Source organism: Anopheles funestus, chromosome 2RL (genome assembly GCF_943734845.2).
Source record: "Anopheles funestus chromosome 2RL, idAnoFuneDA-416_04, whole genome shotgun sequence".
Classification (NCBI taxonomy): domain Eukaryota; kingdom Metazoa; phylum Arthropoda; class Insecta; order Diptera; family Culicidae; genus Anopheles; species Anopheles funestus.
In genome coordinates this window covers 51,169,588-51,190,748 of record NC_064598.1, presented here as the reverse complement: position 1 = coordinate 51,190,748, position 21,161 = coordinate 51,169,588, and the positions used below count along the sequence as shown (strand labels likewise).

Sequence of the window (21,161 nt, the reverse complement as noted above, 5' to 3'; positions counted from 1 at the left end):
ACGCTAAAAATAGGTCAAGTAAGGCAGAAATGGCCGGCTTAAAGTTCGTTAAGCCAAGAAAGAAGAAGAAGAAGACATCAAGTGACTATCAAGTTATTTTTATGTTTTAATACCATGCAAGTGAGTTCGTTTTTACATGAATGTTATGTTAAAATAATATGAACCAATATTTTAATGTGTAGTAGTATTTGTACAGATTTTTGGCTGCTAAATCACACACTGCTACTATAATACACACAAATGTAACGTAATTTAAACGCATTGATATCATATTATTCAATAATTGTATCATTCATTGTATCGAATATAAATGTTTCGCAATAATCGTTTTCAGTCCTACCTTGATGAATATCCCACAAAAGCTTTATTCAAATATCTCATGTCATGCAGCCTAGTTTAGCAAACTCAACAGGCGTGTCATTTGAAATTTATAAAGATTCAAACAAATAACAAAAAAATGGCACAACTGTATGAATCTACATTTGCTGCCATTCTTCGAACCGGTTCCAAATCTCACTCACACGTTCGAGCGAAAAAAAAGGAAAATAAAACACCAACTCACTTAATCAAACTCCTTTCCTCCAGCCGATGGCAGAATGAAAAATGATATTTATATCCTTTTTGCTCCCAAAAATTCATAACGCTTCCCCAACCTCTTTATTTCTCTTTTCCGTGTGCCCCATCAACATTAAGTTACGAGCGTGCAAAATTAAGGATCACAATCACCGGTGACCGAATAGAAAGCTACATCACGAAAGAACGAGAGCAATCGGGTGTTCCTGCTCAATGGGCCAGTTCAACCAGTTCCAATGTTATACATTGCCCCCGGTTGGTCCAGTTTGTGACGGTAACATACCTTTGACCCGCTGGAATGGGAAGCTATCTGCATAACGAAATAAAAATGAAATAAAATAAAATAACGAATTGACCTTCAACTGGTGCTAAATCGACGGTCGGTTGCCTCTGTCGGTTGTGTGACGTACGGAACGGAGTTTGGTTTAGACCGTTACCCAAAAAAAAAACAAGACCCTAAAGGACATATGATGGAATCATTTTTCACTCCACACACACACACGCGCGCGCGAGCCGCATGTTTCGGGTTCGGGTGCCATGTCTTGATTTTCCCACCACAGGCGGGAAGGCAATTATCGGCCGATAATAAATTATTTACAAGCCATATTTATGAGCAGCGAGGGTGATGGGTGGGTATCGTGTTGGTGTGGTTCTTGCTTGCGGTTAAGAAGAACAACTGTATAGCTCATTTTCATTTCATTTCATTTTTTCTACTGTTAATATAATCTTTCAATGTTGAAAAAGATCTTTTTGGGTAAGGTAACATTTTTTTCAAACAAATAATTGACTTAGAATATTGAAAAATTTGCTATGTTTAAGAGTCATTATAAATTAATGCGATCGTACATACATAGATTAGTATTGAGAACATTTTGACATTAAAACCACCAAATTTGTAAATTTCAAGTAATTCTTTTAACTACTTTTATTTTTCAGCTTGGACAATTTAATCGTTATTAATAAAAAGATTTGTCAAAAACAGTCACGAATATTCGCTTAGTAAATTTTAATGAATAAATGAAAATCATATGAAGGGGTAAGCATTTCAACGAAGAATGATTCAAATTATTAATTTCTATTAATAATAATTCTTCAATTTTTCATATACAATAATTTCTGTTCGAATTGTTGTAAAACCTGCTGCTCGTTTCCATAGTAAACGATGTGCTGTAGCATATCTGATTTCAACGTTTTACTTAAGTTTCTGGCTAGTAACCACCTACCCTTAACAGGACGAAGCCGAATGTACGAAAAGAAAATACAATTTATATTTGTACATGGACGAAAGGAAAATTGGATTTAAGCTCGGGGAAACTACTGTAACTTAGTAGTAACATTGCTAGTACTACTACTACTACTACTACGTACCGAAAGCCCTTGAATGCTTTAACAGTGTCGGTGGATTCATAAAAGACCATTAACTTTAGGTTTGCCTACCCTTTCTGAGGGAGAGAAAGTTGCAGGTGTAAGAGGAAAGGGGGAGGTGTAATTATACTTTCACGATTTCGTCGATTTTCTTTCCTTTCGTGACGTTTCAAGGTAAGAATCGACCGGCGTGAATGTTCCTATCCAGCGTACAAAAACGTCTTGGCAAACGCGCAGCGGCAGGACTACACCGCAAGCTTTAGACTATCGGATTGCGAAATCTACAACTGGAACGTTTACAACTAGCCAATGCTAGTGTATCCGTGCCGGTTTCTTGGTGAGCGAAGCGATGTTCAGTACTACCACCGCAGGACTCATTGCAAAAACCCTACGCAGCCGGACCATTGATTTTCTTTTGATTTGGCCTGTGTGTGTGAGTTCTTTTTTCTTTTTTTTGTTCACCGGGTTTTGCCATTTGTATCCATTTTATTCAAAGAAATGATGATTTCTTGTGTTGCGGTTGTTGATGGTGGTAGGTAGTTGAGGGCGGACGATCAACCATAACGATAGCTGGGGGTAATTTGCATGGATTTTGGATGGATCACCGGTATACCGACACAAAAACCGGTGTAGCGAAAGGCAAATGTTTCCACACCAACACGGTGACGGTGGTATTGATTAGCTGAGCGACTGAGACAAGCAAAACAAATACGGCCGTCCGGTTAGTTTGGGGAAGTAAAATTTTCATTCATTGCGTTCACTTAAAGCAGGAAATGTGCTGCGATCTTTTTCCGAGAAAATAGATATTTTTAAAAAATTGTTGAGGAAATCGTTTTATAATAAAGTTATAATAAAGTTAAAGTAATATAAAAAAAAATCTGGCCTATAGCAAGTTATGGAAAATGTGGTATGGAATATGATAAATTCCCTTAAACCGTTTGCTTTGCAAAAGTTACGTAAATTGTTTCATGCTTCGTAATCCCGGCGTGCGACACGAATTCAACCTCCAGCATTAAGGAAAATACAACATTTATCTCGTAACATCGCTGACCAGCCTAATCGGTGTCATTAATTTGAAGCTCGCGTCATGAATTAACCCCTTTTCAAAATCAAAACCCCTACCGGTAGGATAAAAGGTGGGAAGTTCAAGTAGCAGTAACTGGCTGTAGTAATCCGATTGCCGTTATTGACTCACATTAAGTACTTCCACCGAAAAATTACCCCACCTAAACAGGCTCATAAACTCACCTCCAGCGGTTTTTCCCCCTTGTTTCTTGACCTTTCTAGTTTATTTGTGGGATTTTGTGTCAGTAAGCAGTCAAGGAAGGTTACTTTTTCCTGCGGCTAATGGATACGGATGATGATCGGCGGGACGTAGAAAATGGGAACAGTTAAGAGTGAGATTGCTTTCTGAGGGAGCTGTAAAATGGACACTTGGAAAACGTTCAGTAGGTCAGGAATAGACACTGTTTTACCTGTTCGGTATAAGTTATGCATTTATACTAGTTTTTCATAAGCTAGTTACATAACAGAATTTAAAAAATTGCTGCATCGTGCATTATTGTTGATATAAATAAAACTCATCTTTTCAGGATACATGGAAATTCAAACGAAAAGATTAGCTAAGATAAATGTAAGGTCTTATCGAATCTGGTTTCTCAAGATTTTAATTTCGATATTTTTAACCGTTACATTTTTGTTCATAAACATATTTTGCTTATGTTTTTGATTGTTTCGTTTGAAACAAACACATGCAGACTAGGCGTCTCCATGGTTAATTTTTGGTTTTGAATTTAATGGTTAGCAAACCCTGTAATTTTTATTTTTAAAATACAAACAATGAACCCTTTTCTTTGAATGACTCAAACATATTACGAATGGATTTGGTTCGATTTCAAAATGTAAAACATGAGAAAAGGTTTAATTTAATGCTTAAACAACTTAGCTTGAAATGTTTCTAGGAAAATAAATTAATAAATTAACGATATAATCGTTGTACCGGAACTGTGTGTGATCGAAAACGTGCGTAAAACGTTGTACAGAACAAGTATGTTTTGATTTTAATTTCCATCAATTGTTGTTAGAATTAAAAGAATTATTGATGTGAAATAATTATTCTTAATACTAATACTAAATAATTTTATTTACATTATTATAGTCATAACTGAGTCAGGACCAAATGAAGTTTTGAGAAATGTAGCTATTGAAACTCGGCCATTGAAGGGTTACAAACTCTATAGTAATGTATTAAAACTTCAAAATTTTCTAATGAGCCATTTACCAAATGATACAGAATGATAGTGGAAATGTGTAAGATTTAATTTACGCCGAGATCAATGTTAGAAGTTTTAGATATTTAGATCTATCATTACATTTAGATAAATTTCCATTTACGCTTAAACCTTTTTTACAGCGAATCTAGTTAATAATATTTTACACTACAAATTAAAAGAACATTAATCTTAAAATGTATCTCGATGGTAATAAATTCTATAACAAATTAATCTGGCCTTTTCGACGGAGATAATTTTGTTTGAAAAAAGTACATCTAGAACACATTTTTTATTTTACAATTTCTGCAACACTTTCATTTCGCAACCTTCATTTTCAATCCCATCCATCAACGTGGGAAATAATGCAAATGAAGGTGTTTAAAAACGAGCATCATCTACGAAGGACCAGACAGCACAGACAGCTGCTGCTGAGACATCAAAAAACAGGTGCGTAGCGCTCATTGCCATCCATTTGCTTCGTTTACTAGCGATCACGTAAGGTACGTGTGTCACGCTGTGTCTTTCTTCCAGGCTGTCCATCCGTTTGAGAGACATTATCCTTCTTACTATTCACCTTTTCTCAACTCCCCCAATCAATGCTAGCGCACTTTAAGAACAATGACTTTCGGGCACGGGACAACAGAAAGAAAAAAAAATAAACAAACGCGGTGACAAACAGTGCTTAACAAAAAACCAAACCAAAAAAAAATCCCTACTGCAGAAGAAACTGTGCCAATGACAAATTGCTATTTACTGCCCTTTTCCTGGGTGGTTTTCTGCTGGGTGCTTCTTCATTTTCATCCAATCCCCGGGATGCTGGCTATAATGGGACACCGTTCTCGGAAGGAGACAGAACACGCAGACGATTATGTGCTCGCGCTTCGCCTTCGATTGCATTAGCCTGGGTGCTGGGTGGCCGGCACAGTGCGGCAAATCGGACATCCCGTCGCCGTACGAAGATGGCCGCACCAGATGGACGATAATGAATTACGGGAATAGCGGACCCCCCGGCCCCGTTGTCCCAGCTAGGCAACAATAATGAATTTATTTTTGCTCAATTTCGTCCACAGCTAAATGAGTTCTTCCATTTAATTTTCTCGCTCCGCTGATGTGTTTCGGTTTTTAACACCACTTATTGCGCGTCGAGCTTTTCACTTGCCTTTTGTTTTATGTTGGGCCAATTTTTAAGAAAGAAAAAAACCGTCCGAGCAAACCGGGAATGTGATGAAAAGCAGCTTTGTTAAGATGGGGAAACGTGGAAAAAAAACATTGGTGTCTTTTTAAGGATGGAGCAGCAGCGAAAAAAAAACCCCTCACGGACAAAGAATTACACCGACACAGTTCGCCTACCACTCAATTGCGATCGTTTCCGAACACGGATGGCAGAACGGCGTGATTTGATGGTCTCGCAAGATACTTCTGCTTTTCGCGGTCCACACCCCGGTCTTCCCCGACGCCAGCAGCTTCCGGTGCGTCCAGCTGAAAGTCTAATGACGTGTAATTCATTGCTTCGAAACCATGGCACTTAAAATGTAATCGCCCAACGTTTCGCCCGTTTGGTGTCGACGCGGTATGGTGTGGCAGGGGTGAAACCAAAGAACCCAAAACCGCAATGAAAATGGTCCGAAAAGAAAACGAGCCACCGCACCCGAACACCAGAACCCATCAGCAGTGCCCATCAAATTGATGCAGACTTCGGTATCGAAGAGATAAATGAAGCGGTAGAAAAGTGCAAAACCTTCACTGTCCTTTGGTGTTGTCCGTCGGTGCCAGGCGAAGGTCTTAATTTACCTAATTGAGAAAGTCAATTTGGCAACCATTGCTTGAAGGTTGGAGTGGGCCACTCTACTTACCTCAGAACGAATGAAGGTTGTAAATAAACCGCAACAGCCTCTCGCTTCGGCACATCTTTGGCGCGCGATCGAAGAACATATTTCATCGTACAAAAAGAAATGTTCACAATTATCGGTTTAATTTTCCATTGCTAGAGAAGCCGATTCGGGTGGACCAATGAATAAAAACGAGTGAAAGTAGAAAAAGTTCAAAATATTTGTTTCATTTCACAACCAATGCATTTTAAAGCACTTCTAAAGAAAAATAAAGAAACATTTCATGAAACATATCTCCCACGATAAATCGAATACAACCACACAACGATGCTCCATGTCGAAACACATGAAAAGCTTCTCCTGTTTACTTGGTAAACTTTGCAGTGCTGTTTTGTGATTTTAAATTAACTCGCATTGTCGTCGGGAAAGGAAAAGTTAGGCGGGCACCAGCAGTGGGTTAAATATTTGTTCATTGAATTAACGTCACAATACGACACTGGGAGTGCTTCACATCCTCAGCGCAAATGCCTTTCCGTCGCATGCTTTGAAGCCCAAATTTCTCGCATGAAGCTAGCACGTTTGGCCGTATCATCAATCACTCCGGACTCGCAAATGGCCGGAATTCTTGGAAGCGTACGTTTAGCCCAGCTCAATCCAGCTCGTGACATGACAGGACACCAAAAGTGTCAAGTGTCAGGTTTATCAGCTCCAATGGGAGCTCATTTCCTCTGCCAAAATGGGACATAAATGGGTGAACAATGAAACAAACAAGAAGAAAAAAGTTTGGAGGAAAAAAAAACATCAACATGCTTCCCAGGAAGACAGGAGACCACACAGTGCGCTACACATAATGTTACGATGGGAAAATGAAGCCAGAATTGAGCCAGAAGAAAAAAAAGGCATAAGGCAAAACACACTAATGAGCAAAAGCATTCGCTTCTAATGATCGCCTAAACGAAGCGGCCACTTAAGCGTAGGCAGGCAGGCAGGCAACAATTTCGGATGCTGAGCGTGACAGCAAATGCAAAGGATGATTACGCGCGACCTATCGAGACGCGAAGAAGCTAAACGAAACTGATTTATCGACCTTTTCTGATGGGTTCGGTAGTTGAACTAAGGGGAAGCAAAACCATAATATAGTCATAGTGTTATCGATACTTTGGCACAAAATGCTCGAGCTACAAAATTCCTGCTGTTCGCTCGTGGTGGAAAATACCGGAAAGACGGAGAGATTATGAGCTTTCCGACGTAGAGGCTGATGAAGCGAAGAGACCCAATTCCAGCACTTACAGATAATACCGCGAATGGTGATCATCACGCAGGGCACACAAAACGGTTTGGAATTGAACGAAACCGTACCTCTTCTTACTCCAGCCGATCAAGAGTTTGACAGACAATTACCGGACTTATCGAACTGTTTGCAATCTTGAAATGGACAGATAGATGAGCTATAAGGTGGCACTCAGGAAGCTCTTTCCATGACGGAGTGTTCATCAGGTTTTTTTTTGTTAAATGCAAAAATGTCCTGCATAGATCAAAGACATTTCGCCTCACACCTGAACAATTCCACTCGCTTTGATGAAGCCCGTTGAAAGCATGACAATGGACAGTAACAACGGTCGCATTCCCACTGTCAAGCAGAATTTCATCTCTTCAAGTCTTCATCAAGTGATGAAAAGCGGTTCCCGTAGCTTGTAGCCAGCTTTCAGCTCATTCCATTCCATCACCTTCGCATCATTCATCGTATGCAAAACATCTTTTGCATTTATGTAGCTGGAAAATACTTTTACACCTACCGGGATAGGCTTACGGTTGGATTGATTTCATTCAAAAGGCCTGCCATATACGAAGATGGCTTCCATGCGAGGATGGTTTGGGCAATGCTTTTCTACATTCATCTTTCCACCGACATTCACCGGATTCTTTTTCTTATGTGAAGCGTTGAAAAGGAAAGGAAAGTAGCCGGTTCAAGCATTTATTGACAATTTAACGTTGAACGTAGTTACACAAAAAAAGGGATTGTCATCGACCGGAGGCAGACATGGTCTGGACGTGTATTAATAAAATTGTCACTGTCACGTCTGTCGCAATCAATTTGATCTCGCTCGGTTTTAGGGGGATTTGGTTGGCAGTATGGGTTAGTTTGATTACAGTCGCCAGCGGGGGAAAGAAGCAAACATCGGTCGTGTAATAGGTGTTGGTGGAACGAACACACTGGATTGTCATAGCAGTTCTAAGAAATGGACCAACGTACGGTCGATTAGTTTCATTTGCTTCGTCTTTCGAACAACTGACAAGAGATCAAGTTGAAACTGTTCATAGATCGACGCATTCGAAGTGTTGATATATTAGAGACATAAATGAAGACTAAATCACATGTTGCATTACTTCGACATTTACATTTAAAATAATTGTAATATATACATTTAACAGAAACTGAAATAGCAATAATTGAAATTAAAAAAATAAAACAAGGAAGTCCAAGAGGCAATTTTGAAATGGCTGACAATATGGCTCAAAGCTATATAAGGACTTACGAATTCAAGTTGCAACGTTAGACACACATTTTGATTCTTTTCAAGTTAAACAGGAGTGTGTTTAAGCATATATGAAACCCACCACTTTGTTGTTTATTTTATTTATTTAATATTTAATCTGTTAAATTATGTCTTACATTCGGTGCATATTTATGATTATCCCATTCTAGCCTTATGTATTTCATTTCACATGTTAAATTCTACAAAAAATTGAGAAAAAAAAATTACAACTTCAACAGTGCCAGACAGTGTGAAGGATTGCAGATGATCCTGAAAATTTTCTAGTTTATCCATTAGAAGAATAGAATACAAAAATGGCTACAACTTTGCCACCTAACATCGAAGTTAGTTTTAATTATAAAATATGTGATTAATAAATATGTTACAAATAATAAAAAGCCGCTACTCTAAAAAAAATCAAAAGCAAAAACCTAAATTAATTGCTCTATAAAATCCACTACACTAAATTAAACAACTTGCACGGAAACTGTGCTCAAAAATAAAGCAAAAAAAAAAATAACTCATCCATTTCCGTTCCATGGAAATTCAAACCAATCATCTTCCGGGAAGACATGCTGATCAGCTCGATTCATTTGACAGCAATTGATTCTGACCGATTTTTGCCACAAGGCACTGGAAACGATTTCCCATTTCGTGGAAGATGCTACTCCTGCTCTCTTCTCCTTCCTCCCGCACCACCTGATGCTCAACGTACAGTGTATTCATTTTGTGTCGGTTGATATGCAAATTTATGCTCGTAAAAGTTTTGCGATTGTAGCAAATAAATGTCCACCGTAGGGCTGGGTTGCAAAGATGAACTAGCCGTGTTTCGAGCTGGTGTTCCTTCGCCCGGCTCGTTTGCATTTGGCTATATTTTACTTCGAAATCAAATCGAAACAGTCAAAAAGCGCACGGTATGGGCTTGGAAATGGGCGCACCAGTGCTAGCAAAGGGACACGGCCAGAGTGGAGAAAGAAACCCTAAGAGAAAACATGCTAGCGATGCAGTTTTCAGTGGCGAAATACATTGATACACCGCCGGCTGGTTGGTGTTATGTAGGATGTCATTTCGGGACGACCGACCAATCAAACACACGGTTCGCATTTGCTACCTCGTACCACATCCGGGAATCTAACCCGGGGAAGACAACTATCACGAAGTTACATGGGGAGAGGGCAAATGGACAGAAGAAAAAAAAACCTGACTTAATACTGCAGTCCGATTACGGACAATGCTTACGTAAGCGTGCAAGCAGAAAACGGAAAAGTCCATCAGTACCATCCGCTGCGGGTGGACTTACGGGTGGGTGGCAGCTGACAGTCCAACTTGACTATCAACTGAACAACACGGCACTGGGTGAGTTTATTCCCGGCATTCTCGGGCGAGTAACGTCTCAAGAAGATGGGTTACCGAGAAGCAAATAAAGCACATACATTATAGCGATCGATAGAGGTGAAGTAAAATCAATACCACTGCCAGGTATTCCCAATACAAGCTGCAGGTGTCTTTCGATGCACATGTCCTGCAAGTTTGACCCTGGTTGGGTGCAGTTCGGTTATGCAAAAATCGAGGGGACGAAAAAGAACCTAAATAATTGAAGATAGTTTGATATGTAGATGTAAAGACCTTTCTCGGCCCGAGTATCGAAGAAGCAATTGTGAAAGTTGATTTATGAACTGTATCAATTTGAAAGCATTTGTGCTAATAGGGAATACTGGAAGAAAGTTAGTTGGTGTTGAATAACTAACATAAATTTATTAATGTCCAGTACAAGGTTTTCTGGTACAGGTGTTAAAGTAGAAGTTATTCCTGGAATCTTTTCTAATTGGGTCTGAAAATCTGGAGGAAGCTGTGTGATATTTTCACCTATCTCAAACTTTTATAGATGTAACTAATTTGTTTTAAAGCTTTCGTAACACGTTTTGACATCGCGGTTGTGTCAGTTAAGAAAGCATTCGAAGAAAAAAAATCTACGAAAAAGGAGTGAAATTCTAATCGGAAAAAAATCAGAATGGGATATGTTTTTAAGAACCATTTTGATACCCATGTGACAGACAATTTGACGAATAAATAAATAAATAAATAAATAAATAAATATACTTCTGTTTCTAGATAATCTAATTAGTCGAAGAATTCTGAAGATTTTAGCATTTGAATTTTGAAATCCTAGAATGCGCTACATTTTTCTTTACTTATCGTTAAAATATAATTTTTTGTTGTTAAGTTACATATACGAAGACCGTCATCGTTATTGCATGCATCTTTTCTAAAACATATTTTCAAAAACATTTTAAACATTTAAAAATTTTGCCCGAATGAGAAATTAGAATAAATTTGTGTTTTTTAATTTGTGTATTTTAATAACTGAAACCGTTTAAGTAATAATTGTTCACAACAAAAACACAACTCCTGTCCATTTTTATTTACATCTGTTAAAGTACTGTGAAAAAATGGAAATGCTTAAACTGGTATTAAACATCGAGAAAAAAATGTATCATTTGCATAATGGGTTAATGAACAACAAAGCAGAAAATGCAAATCATGTACAAGATAAGATCAATGCACCGAAGAAAAAAGCTTACATTCCAAATCCGCTGAATAATCAAGAGCCTTACTGCAACAAGGGTTCCCTAATAAGAAAGAATATTGCACATGTTTAACATCATCCGAGCGTAAGCATTGAGTGAACTATTCACAAACACACACACGCACACAAATCTGTTTGTCCCAACTTTCAACAGGTTGCATTGCATAAGGAATGTCGTCCATTATGGCATCTCCCTTTCTGTGTGTAGGTTTATACTTCCTACTCCATGTTTTGTATAAAAAATGGACATCCCTAAATGAAGCGTACCGGGCTTACATGATATTTTGTTGCATTCTAAACAACCGCCTTTGTCTACTATTGCCACCCAATGGCTGAGCATTCTAACGGTTCTATGGGGAAAATGTTGAAATTTCATCATCCGCAGATTACATCCAAAATCTGTTTCATCAGCTTTTTTCCCTCCATTCACTCGTATCAAATGAAAGGCTCGTTTTGTTGCTTTCGTTTTTGATAGTCTGTTTTTTTTGTTCCTTCACCATCTCACTCTTTCGCTTCATTTCTCTCGACCACGCACTGCTCAATACCATGACGGTGATGATAATGATGATGATACATTTGCATATTATTTTCGTACCCACCGGTTGGGAAATCCACTAACCCTCTTTTGCTGTGCGGGGGGAAAAAAGGTGAATGATGCAATACTTCGATATTCGCATACATTGTGAACTTTGTGAAATCCTTAATCTCAGAAGCAAACAGTGTGCGGATCGAACCATCTCGCCTTTCTGTTCACACTGGCAATCTCGCCCTGGTACCTCATTAAAATGTCACAAACGACACGAACCGTATTCAGTTCAAAAATTGACACACCAAGTCGGACTTTTTTTGGCTTTCATTGCCCGTGACTTACTTACTGTAACTCGTCATCTTCATTCATGACTCTATTTAACGCCGGAGCTTTGGCTTCTATCATTCCCACATTCATGTCTGGCTTTTGGATCGTTTTTCCATCTTTGCCACTTTGCCCACCGGGCTCGGGTGGGCTGCTTTTTTCCATACCATTTGTATGTTGAGTAGAAAACCGTGTGCTTTTACTGGGGCCAGATTTTCCTTACCCATTGACCACATGTCCACTGTTCCACTTGTTCGGCAGCACTGTTGGTACCATCGTGACCGGTTCGCAGCACGGTTCGGGTTGGCCTTTATCGGAAAAGTTGTCCCGTCCTCGGGTAAAAAAAAAACATTCACCGTAGCGTCCAGAAAACCTTGTCGTCGTATGGGGGATGAACTTTAGGCACGCTGGGAAAGAGACCTACCCACAGGGGCGGACAAGAGCAAGCAAAAAAAAAATGTATCCACTGAAAAAAGGGGTTGTGGAAGCGTTGCATAAATTTGCATACATTTACCGCATGGCACCATGCGAGTAGCAGCAGCAGCAGCATTCGTGGAATGTTCCGGCGCTAGGAATAGAAACCATCCAGCCCTAGCACTAGCGGTTACCGAGAACCTTTTTGCCGTTTTGGATGGATTGAGTTGATCAGAATCTTGCCGTCAACAAGCAGGAAGCGACAGCCTGGCTCTCGGTATCCTATTGTGGAGTGGGCTCAAGTACTTGAACTTGATACAGTTTTCCTCTTAATACTGGTGCTGCTTTGTTATGTTGAGGGAAGGGGAGGGAGAGAGGGAGTGCAAAAGTACCGAAATCACGAGAAAAGCGATACCACTTCCAGCCAATGACAGAGCCATGCGGAAAGCCTTATCTTTGTCCCTGTCGTTCCGGATCCACCCTGGTATTTTGTTCCGGCTAGGCGTACGAGGTTCTTAAGGCTTTGGTTACGGATTTAGCCACCGGTGCGAGATTGTACCATCGAAAATACACACCAACACACATACAACTGTGGCCACGTGTGAGCACCAGCGCTATGGTTCCGTATGTCCGCGGTGAACGGTGTGGGTTAAGGGCTTCTTTTGATGGGGAAAGAATATTAATGACTTTTAAGAACGCAACCCCGGCCTGACGCTACGGTACAGGACGCTAGTGCTGCTAGTCCTGCTAAACGGGCAGACATTAGACGAAACCCGGCAGCAAGGGCCACTTGAGCGATCGTTTAAACTTTAGCTGCAGCCGTGCAGTTGCAACATCCGGTGCAGGAGCGCTCTTCAAGGCGATAGACGATTAGGGTTGACTGTTTGAAAAGCCGACCCACCCACCATGCAAATCTTTATTTCCAATCAGCATTGTTGAGGATGATTTAACAAAGCGTGCATGGTGAAGAATAGTTAAACTTTATGCATCAAGTTTCTAGCGTTTGATAAGCTTAAATAATTATTATGAGCATCTGGAAACATTAACTTCAGGATATCGATTATTGTGACAAACGTTGATGCGTTTTGTGAAAAGGGCTTTAAAGTTAAGCAATGTTATAGTTTAATGTGGCTTACTAAACGCGTTCCATCTTTCTTTGGGTTTTTCTTCTCCGCTGCTTTCACAAATCACTCGGTAAGACGAGCTGCGCCACATCATGTAGTTTAGATTTTCCACAAAATTACATCGTTAGCGTTCCGGGCAAGCTGTAGGAAATGTTCCCAATCCCTTTCACTCACTCTTTTATCCACTCCATATGATCGCATTTGTGTTGCTCCCAAAGTGCATGTAAGCAACGGGCATACACACACACACACACACACACGCAAACTCGTACAACCGTCTCACGCGTACAGCCGTGCAGACTTTGTGGCGTCTCCTTTAATTAAACTCCCCGTAGCTTTCGGCGTTGCATCTGCAAGGTTGCACACAAGGCAAAAATTGTGTTTCATTTTTTCTTCCCCACCTGGAGCATGCAACCTGTCGACAAGAGTTGCTGAACGGAGTCCCACAACGCACACGTAGCCACCACCGAAGGAGTGCATCAGTGACCGAGACCACGATAAGGACCCGGCGAAGGAACGTACCATTCAAGTGGTTGGAAAATAAGCGCAGCCACGTCTTGTTAGTTGCACCATTCGTGTTCCACTGAAAGCATTTCTATCTGCGAGCACACGGATGTTGCTGTGTATGGTTACGGGTTTTGTGCCTTTTACCCTTTACACCATTGACACAAATGTAGGAAGAAAAACGCACCCAGCAATCCAGTGCGCCCTATCATTACGAACGACAAATAGACAATGGCGTGGTGTGACACTCCACACAAGACAATCGTTACTGCGCTTCAGTCACCACACAGACGTGCTGCATGTTAAATGTTTTACAGTGTTTGAGAATGAATGATTTTTCGTGGCTAAAATGTCGCTTTTAGGAGGAAAAAAATAAACAAGTTTTTGTGTTTAAATTTAAAAATAGTAAAATTTAAAACATATTTAAACTAGATCCGCTTGATGTTTGGTTTTGGTGAGAATCATTACCCATCGATTAAACAAATCGTTTGTGGTTTAGCAATACGGTTTTTACTTACCTGGTACTGGCCCACAGACGCGCGGTATAATCTCCAGGATGGCTGAACATGACGGGTCCTCGAAGCACAGCTGTCGTGCTAATATACAATTTAAAATAGCTATTGCAGTCTTAATATTCGATCCTGCAAGGAAAATGAGAGCAGACGTAAAACGAAAACATTAAAATTAGTGAGAAAGTTGTGTACGCTAAAAATGGAATTTTTTGAACACTCATGGTCATAATCCGGCGGTACACTAGAACGGTTGTTAAACAAATTAATAGCTCTATGAGCGTTAATTACAAACATAGAAGAAAAAGATTTCCTATAATCCGCCAGCCTACAGAGAAGCTTATACATGAGCGTTACTACTCGTTACTACAGTCGGCTGCACTAGACGGTGGTTTTATTGCAAGCGGACCGTGAAGTTTCAAAACACCGTAACCGGACCGGATTTGCATCTAGCGTGGTGCAGCTTTTGGCGTGATTTGGTTCTCCTTATTCTTCCTTATTTATACCTTAAATCTCAACTATATTCCTACCTCGTGTAACCGCTGGGTTAAGGGAAGCCTACCATCGGCCACCACTTACACACACGCACACACGCCGTTCCCTTTTGACTCCCCTGACTCCCCAAATCCAAAAGACTAAGCGTTATTGCGTGCGATATATGTACGTGGTTGAGCGATAGGGCTGAACAGTTGGAAGTGCGTGGACGAAGCACATTAGCTCGAAGCTAGCAGTTGTCGTGACTGTCGAGGTAACACAGTCGGCCACGTTGAAGAAGTTGATGTTGAGCAGGTGGAGAACTTTAGCAGTAATCAATTCACGCCTTCGTGCAAACGCGGTCACCAGCCGGAAAGAGCTGGTGGTTGGCTGTTGATTGGCGGTGCTAAAATTAATACCAACGGTGACATTGGCGACGGGTGGCGGTTGTTTGCTTCAGGCTCAAAATGGCCGCTGGCCAGTACCTGCTACCAATGTTGTGTTTTGTAGCGTGCTCTTTCGCTTTATCGGGCTTCGGGAAGGTCGAACGGAAGGCGATTCTTTTAGCTGAGCACCCTGTTACACGTGTGCTTTACTATTTACATGTCACTAGAGTACGGAATTATAGTACATTTGAGTAGATTAAATAATATTCTACCCTGTACTGAACGCTACACAAAGAAACGCTTCATGGATATGGATTAAAATTTTTGGTGATGGATTGTATTTTCAAAATTTTGTTTACTGTAATCATCTTTTATTTTTAAAAAAGGGAACATTAAAATAAGGATAAGGTTTTATAATTTCTAACGTAATTTATTTATTTATTAATTATCAATCGATCTGATCTTAATGATTTTTTCGTCCTTAAGAACATGCTTATTATAAGAAAGTATTTTATTTTTTTATCTATACGTGCTTCTTCAGTTTTAAGGAATGAAATTTGTCTAAATAATAATTTAATAGCTTAAATAAAGAAAAGAACTTGTAATGTAACTTAATATATAAATATCGTACTTTCCATTTATATGTATCCCAATTCATTATATCAACTTTTCTTGTCACGAGCTTTGAATACTTAATAAGTGCAATTCGTTGAATTTTCTACCATATTTTTCAAATGTATAATTATAGTTGGTATAATTCTAGTTTATGATTATTTACTGTAACGGCATATCTGTACTGAAGAACCTTGTCCTCCGCACAGCTATGGAAAGGTCGAGCTCGTCCGAAAATAGCCAGATTACCTCTTCAACTGCTAGAATAAACACGTATCTTAGACAAAGGGAAGTCACGTATTATGTATTATTCTATATTCTATATTCACTACAGTTCACTACAGTATAGTATTTTTAATGATATTCCGTCATATGATTTTCAACTTAAGCTTTCCAGCTTTAATACATTGATGAAAGTTCAATGCGAGGAACGAGAAAAGCGGAATATTTCCAAGGTCTTTTTGCATCAATAATGATAAGAAAGAATTGAAATTGCTGAATTTGTTCTTTATTCTGATTTTGTTGCGTTAAAATTATTTTCCCCAATTACTTTTTATTAGAGTTTGATTTATAGATTTACCTTAAATCATCAATCATTTTGTTGCTCCACGTAATCGAGCATGAAATACTTACACGACGTATTAGCTCTTTAGCATAATGTTCATAAGTTCATTAAACATTTTATATGCAAACTTTAGAATCAACATGAATGCAATAAATCCCGTAACTATTATTATGTCACCTTTTACCCTCACGGGTGCAAGTTTTAAAAAACCATTGAAACTCCAAATATTTATGTTTTTTATTGTGTTGAAGAAAAACACTGCTCAAGCAAAATGTCCCTTTAAAGGTACATTCATTTTGAAGCCTTCACAGCTTACAGCCACCACACAGTACAGCAGTTTTGTTCGCTTCATCAAGTCAATAATAAATTTAACGATCATAACAATGCCACTTTATGACTGGGTGGCTCAGCAGCAAAGAAGAACAAAACCTCACAGAGAGAGAGAGAGAGAGAGAGAGAGAGAGAAAGAGAGAAAAAAAGGTTACATTTTACGGCTGTTACGAAAGCGACGGATCGATTGCCTCTCACCACAATGTACCAATGCTAAGGTAAACCCGTACCGACAATACGTCGAAAACGGAGGCAATAAACGTGTAGTATGCGGCGTGTCTGCGTGCAAAACTTCGAAGCGAGCGATCCAAAAAGGGACTCCGCGAGTTCTTTCGAGTTCTTGCTCGTGAAAGGTAAAGAGATGAAATCACCACGATAAGACGTAATCAAACCAAGCGGTAGAAACCAATTGGTACCCCCTTTCTTTGTTGTTGTTCCACCTCGTTTTGTCCCGACCATTCGTTGTTGCGTAAATTGGCACAAACAGCGAGACGGTTCGGTTTACGTTTTGTCGTGAGTTCGTGTTGTTGCTGTGGCCTCTTCTCACCTCATCACCTTCGATTATGCAAGCGTATTTTTTCGCATCGTTTTAATGACTTCCTTTACGCATTTTACATGCGAATCGTTTGCCTTCCGGCAGGAATCTGCTGTAGTTGCTGTGAGTGACTAATTGATTCGGGACTTCCGACCGTAAGCAAACATTCTATACATTTCCCACCACATTTAGTAGCGTTTCGTTTGCCGTTGTACGGAAAGTCTCTTTACAGCCGTATCTTCGTAGGGAGAGCCGCTTGCTAAATGACTTCCCTTTGGGGAGCGACAGGATTATCGACCCGTACCGAATTACAACCAAACAACAAGCTCAAGCTGAAAACTCTCTCCAACCGGAGTCGTAGTTTACATGAGTAGTCAGCGTCGGTGTCGTCCCAAAGGCCTTACTTGCTCCGTGTGGGTACATTGTTATCCCATTTGAACTACTTCATTACACCCCCAGACCCAGACAGGGCCGGGGCGACCGCGATCGAACCAGAAACCTTTGCCGCTTCCGGTTGTGGGCTGGCGGGTATGTATGCGTGTGTGTGTGTGTGAGTACGTGTATGTAAGTATGTCAGCATTTCTGACAACACAGTTCATGAGCTTACGGAGCATCCTCGTCTCCAACGGGAGCGTCATGTTTTCCCCGAAGAGCACACCAAGAACTCGGGGGGGAGAGGGCAAAAACTTTTCCGTTTTCCCAATGCAAACGTGCAAACCGATGCCAGAGTTGATGGTTACTTCCATGAGCAAAGTGGAGTACCCGTTCCCGTTTGCCGTTTACCGTTGGCATTTTCCCTGCAATTCTGAACCGAGGTTTACAGTGCGGAAGCATAAAATTCACATCCTTTCAGCTCTGTACGGTGGCACGGCAAACGGAGACGTTTGGCCAGGGGGTATGCTCATTCAAGCGTGTAATAAACATTTTATCACCTCATTAGAAATTGGTGTGCTATGGTTTTGTGCTCCGCGCACTACCGAAAATTTTGCACCTCCACGTTTCCTATCTTAACAATTCGTACGTCGTCTCTTATAGCCATATCAGCCAGATGGATAGTGACCATTCGTAGGTGCTTTTGCGAAAAATATGTTTCCCTTTCCAGACATCTACTTTCTTCCTTGCTTGACCACCAGTGCCGGATAGCTAGATACCAAACTAGTGTTCTGCATCTTATTTTTCAACCCATCCAACGTACACCATCGTAGCACGTAGGAAGGATGGTCTTTCCTACTGCCGGATGTATGGTACGGTGCCACAGTGCGTCCGAAATACAGCCAGCCAGCCCAGTGGCAGCTGCGGCCAAAACACAGGAAGTGAAACAATCCGTTTGCTGTAACAATAGTACCGGCTGGGTTTTTGGCTTTCTCGCCGCATACCGGCAACAAAGAAACATTGCCCAGGTTGAAAGCAACCGGAGATCAGCTGCTCCCAGTGTCGGTTGGGACTGGGTGCCTTACACTTGGAACAGAGACGTTTCAGCATACACGATTCTCGGGGAAGGGGGATGAGAGGGAGGAGGGTGGGGCTTAATGCAGAGAAAGGACTCTCTCATACATGTGCAGCATAGCTTTCCTTCCAACGATACAGTAAGCGGATCATGTGTAGCTGATCTTTACGATTATGGTATTTACTGTTAGTTTGGATGGTATGTGAGCTATAATGCACGGTTTCTTATTACTTGTTTATTTTTAGTGGAAATTCTCACACCAACACATAAGGAAAACTTTGCTCGTATAGTTTACTAATAGAATACAAATTGTTCGCCGTAATGAAGAACATGTTCTTACACATGAAACACCTTTTTTCTTTTGATTGAAGTACAAAGTTTCAAGAATATCTTGTAAATTTATCGAATCAATAAAAACACATTTATAATGAAATGTGTTTTATGGGAAACAGAAGCTTTCACATCACAATTTATTAGTTGGTTTTGAATGAATATTTACGTTTTCATTCAATAGGAAGACTAAATGACAAATTACACTTATAATTTCACTTATAAAATAAGTTTTGTGCCAGAAATGAGAACAAAATGAAACGTAGAATACACGCAATATTATAAACCTACAGACATTTTATCGTTAATGAATCCTGTTTGAAACAGAAATGGATTATCCACACGAAGAAAATTTAAAAATGGTCCTTGGTAATGGGTATATACTAACAAATAATGATGGGGCTATTAGACACGGAATTTATTGTCTACCAATTTTGTCGTTTGTCTGTCAAACGAGCGTGACGGGGAGTTTTCAATTCAAACGACGCCTGCCCACGCTATAAAATATCTTGTTTTAGCTCTAATAATTAGACAATCGAAAAAATAAATTTTTATTCGAAAATTACTACAGAAATCATGAAAGTATTTCTCAAAATGTTATGAAGGATAGACGCTTGTGTTAAGTAAATTTGAAACCGGACGTGTCGAAATCAGATTTTTTGACTTAGCTAAGAATTAGAACTAAGAGCGAAACATTATTGAAGAATAAGGATTTTTTTTGTTAATTCAAAATTAAATTATTCAAAACGTTAAAACTTCAGAGTTCTAAGTAAAAGTAAAATGTTCTAGTTTTGAGCATTTTAATTAGAATTATTTAATATATAGTTTTTAATTCTTCTTTCTAAATTCTGATTCTTTCTTACTCAAGTTTAGATTTTTAACCGAATTTAGATTGATTTTCCTAACGTAATTTTTATTTAATTTATGAAGCTAGCTTTAATAGACTCGTTAAAATTTTTTTAAAATTATTTTCACATGAAAATTGCCGAATTTTAATCTTTCCTTAGCATTAAACCCATTTTTTGTTCTTGTGAAATTCCCTGTACTTACTTCAGCTCTAGTTTGTGCAACATTCGATGTCTTTCAAGAACACAACAGCGTACAGACCTGAGCCGTTTAATGTCGCAAAACAAGCTGTGTGCATCAGCATTTTAAAATGACACATGTTTATTCCTCCGCCCCAACTTCTTTTGCTTAAATTTCACACTTCATTACACTTTGTTCACCAAAACAAAACAAAGCAAAGAAAAAACAAAACACCATTGCTACAAAAACGATCTTTCTGAATGGTGTGCAAGTGCTGCAAACTTTTGCTACAAAGACCAAACCGTGGTAACGTCACACCACGGCAAAGCTCGCTATCTATCTCTAATAAGAAGCTTAAAACCAGCACCGGGACGCTTTCGAAGTGGAAGCGGTGTTGAAAAAAACTTTGTCACCGAATAGCTAAAAACATCATAAAGTGAAAAGGTTAAGTGTGTTTTCCTTCTGCACTCCCTCAAGCTGCTGCACCCCGCGTCAGGAATAGAACTTGCGGCAATGGACAAAGTGTGCTACAGGGGTTCTCGAAAGAAAAAAAAACAACCATCTCTAGCCTTGAAATCGTTGCAGATCGTGCCAACTCTCTTCCGTTTTCTCGTTCTACTAGTTGGGCATGGATTTGAAAGCCAGTCTCTGCTCTGTACATAAAGGGACCATTGTCTCTAGGTAAGTAAAATGTGCTTCCCTATGGTGGCTCTATGCAATTGCCACGTATTTCCCGTTGACGCCAGTTTTCATGCTCGGATGCTGGTTTTCTTTGCCGTTTTTCTTCCTTCAGCGCGCTGTTCCATGTTCTATTCCGGGAATGCTTGGAAACATTGTGGGGTGCGTTTATGTGACTGTCGGCTCATTTCAGTAGCGTTTCCAGCAGTA

At 39.8% G+C, this 21,161-nt stretch overlaps 1 protein-coding gene across 7 annotated transcripts in view; it reads right to left on the bottom strand.

The window, feature by feature from the left end:
- The window catches only part of LOC125761657 (uncharacterized), a 173,576-nt gene that overhangs the window by 41,636 nt on the left and 110,779 nt on the right, over positions 1-21,161 (bottom strand). For all 7 annotated transcript variants that reach the window (XM_049422990.1, XM_049422989.1, XM_049422991.1 and 4 more), the window contains one exon: positions 14,578-14,700. In XM_049422990.1, the coding sequence (XP_049278947.1) occupies positions 14,578-14,700 (123 nt within the window). The remainder of the gene's footprint in view (positions 1-14,577; positions 14,701-21,161) is intronic.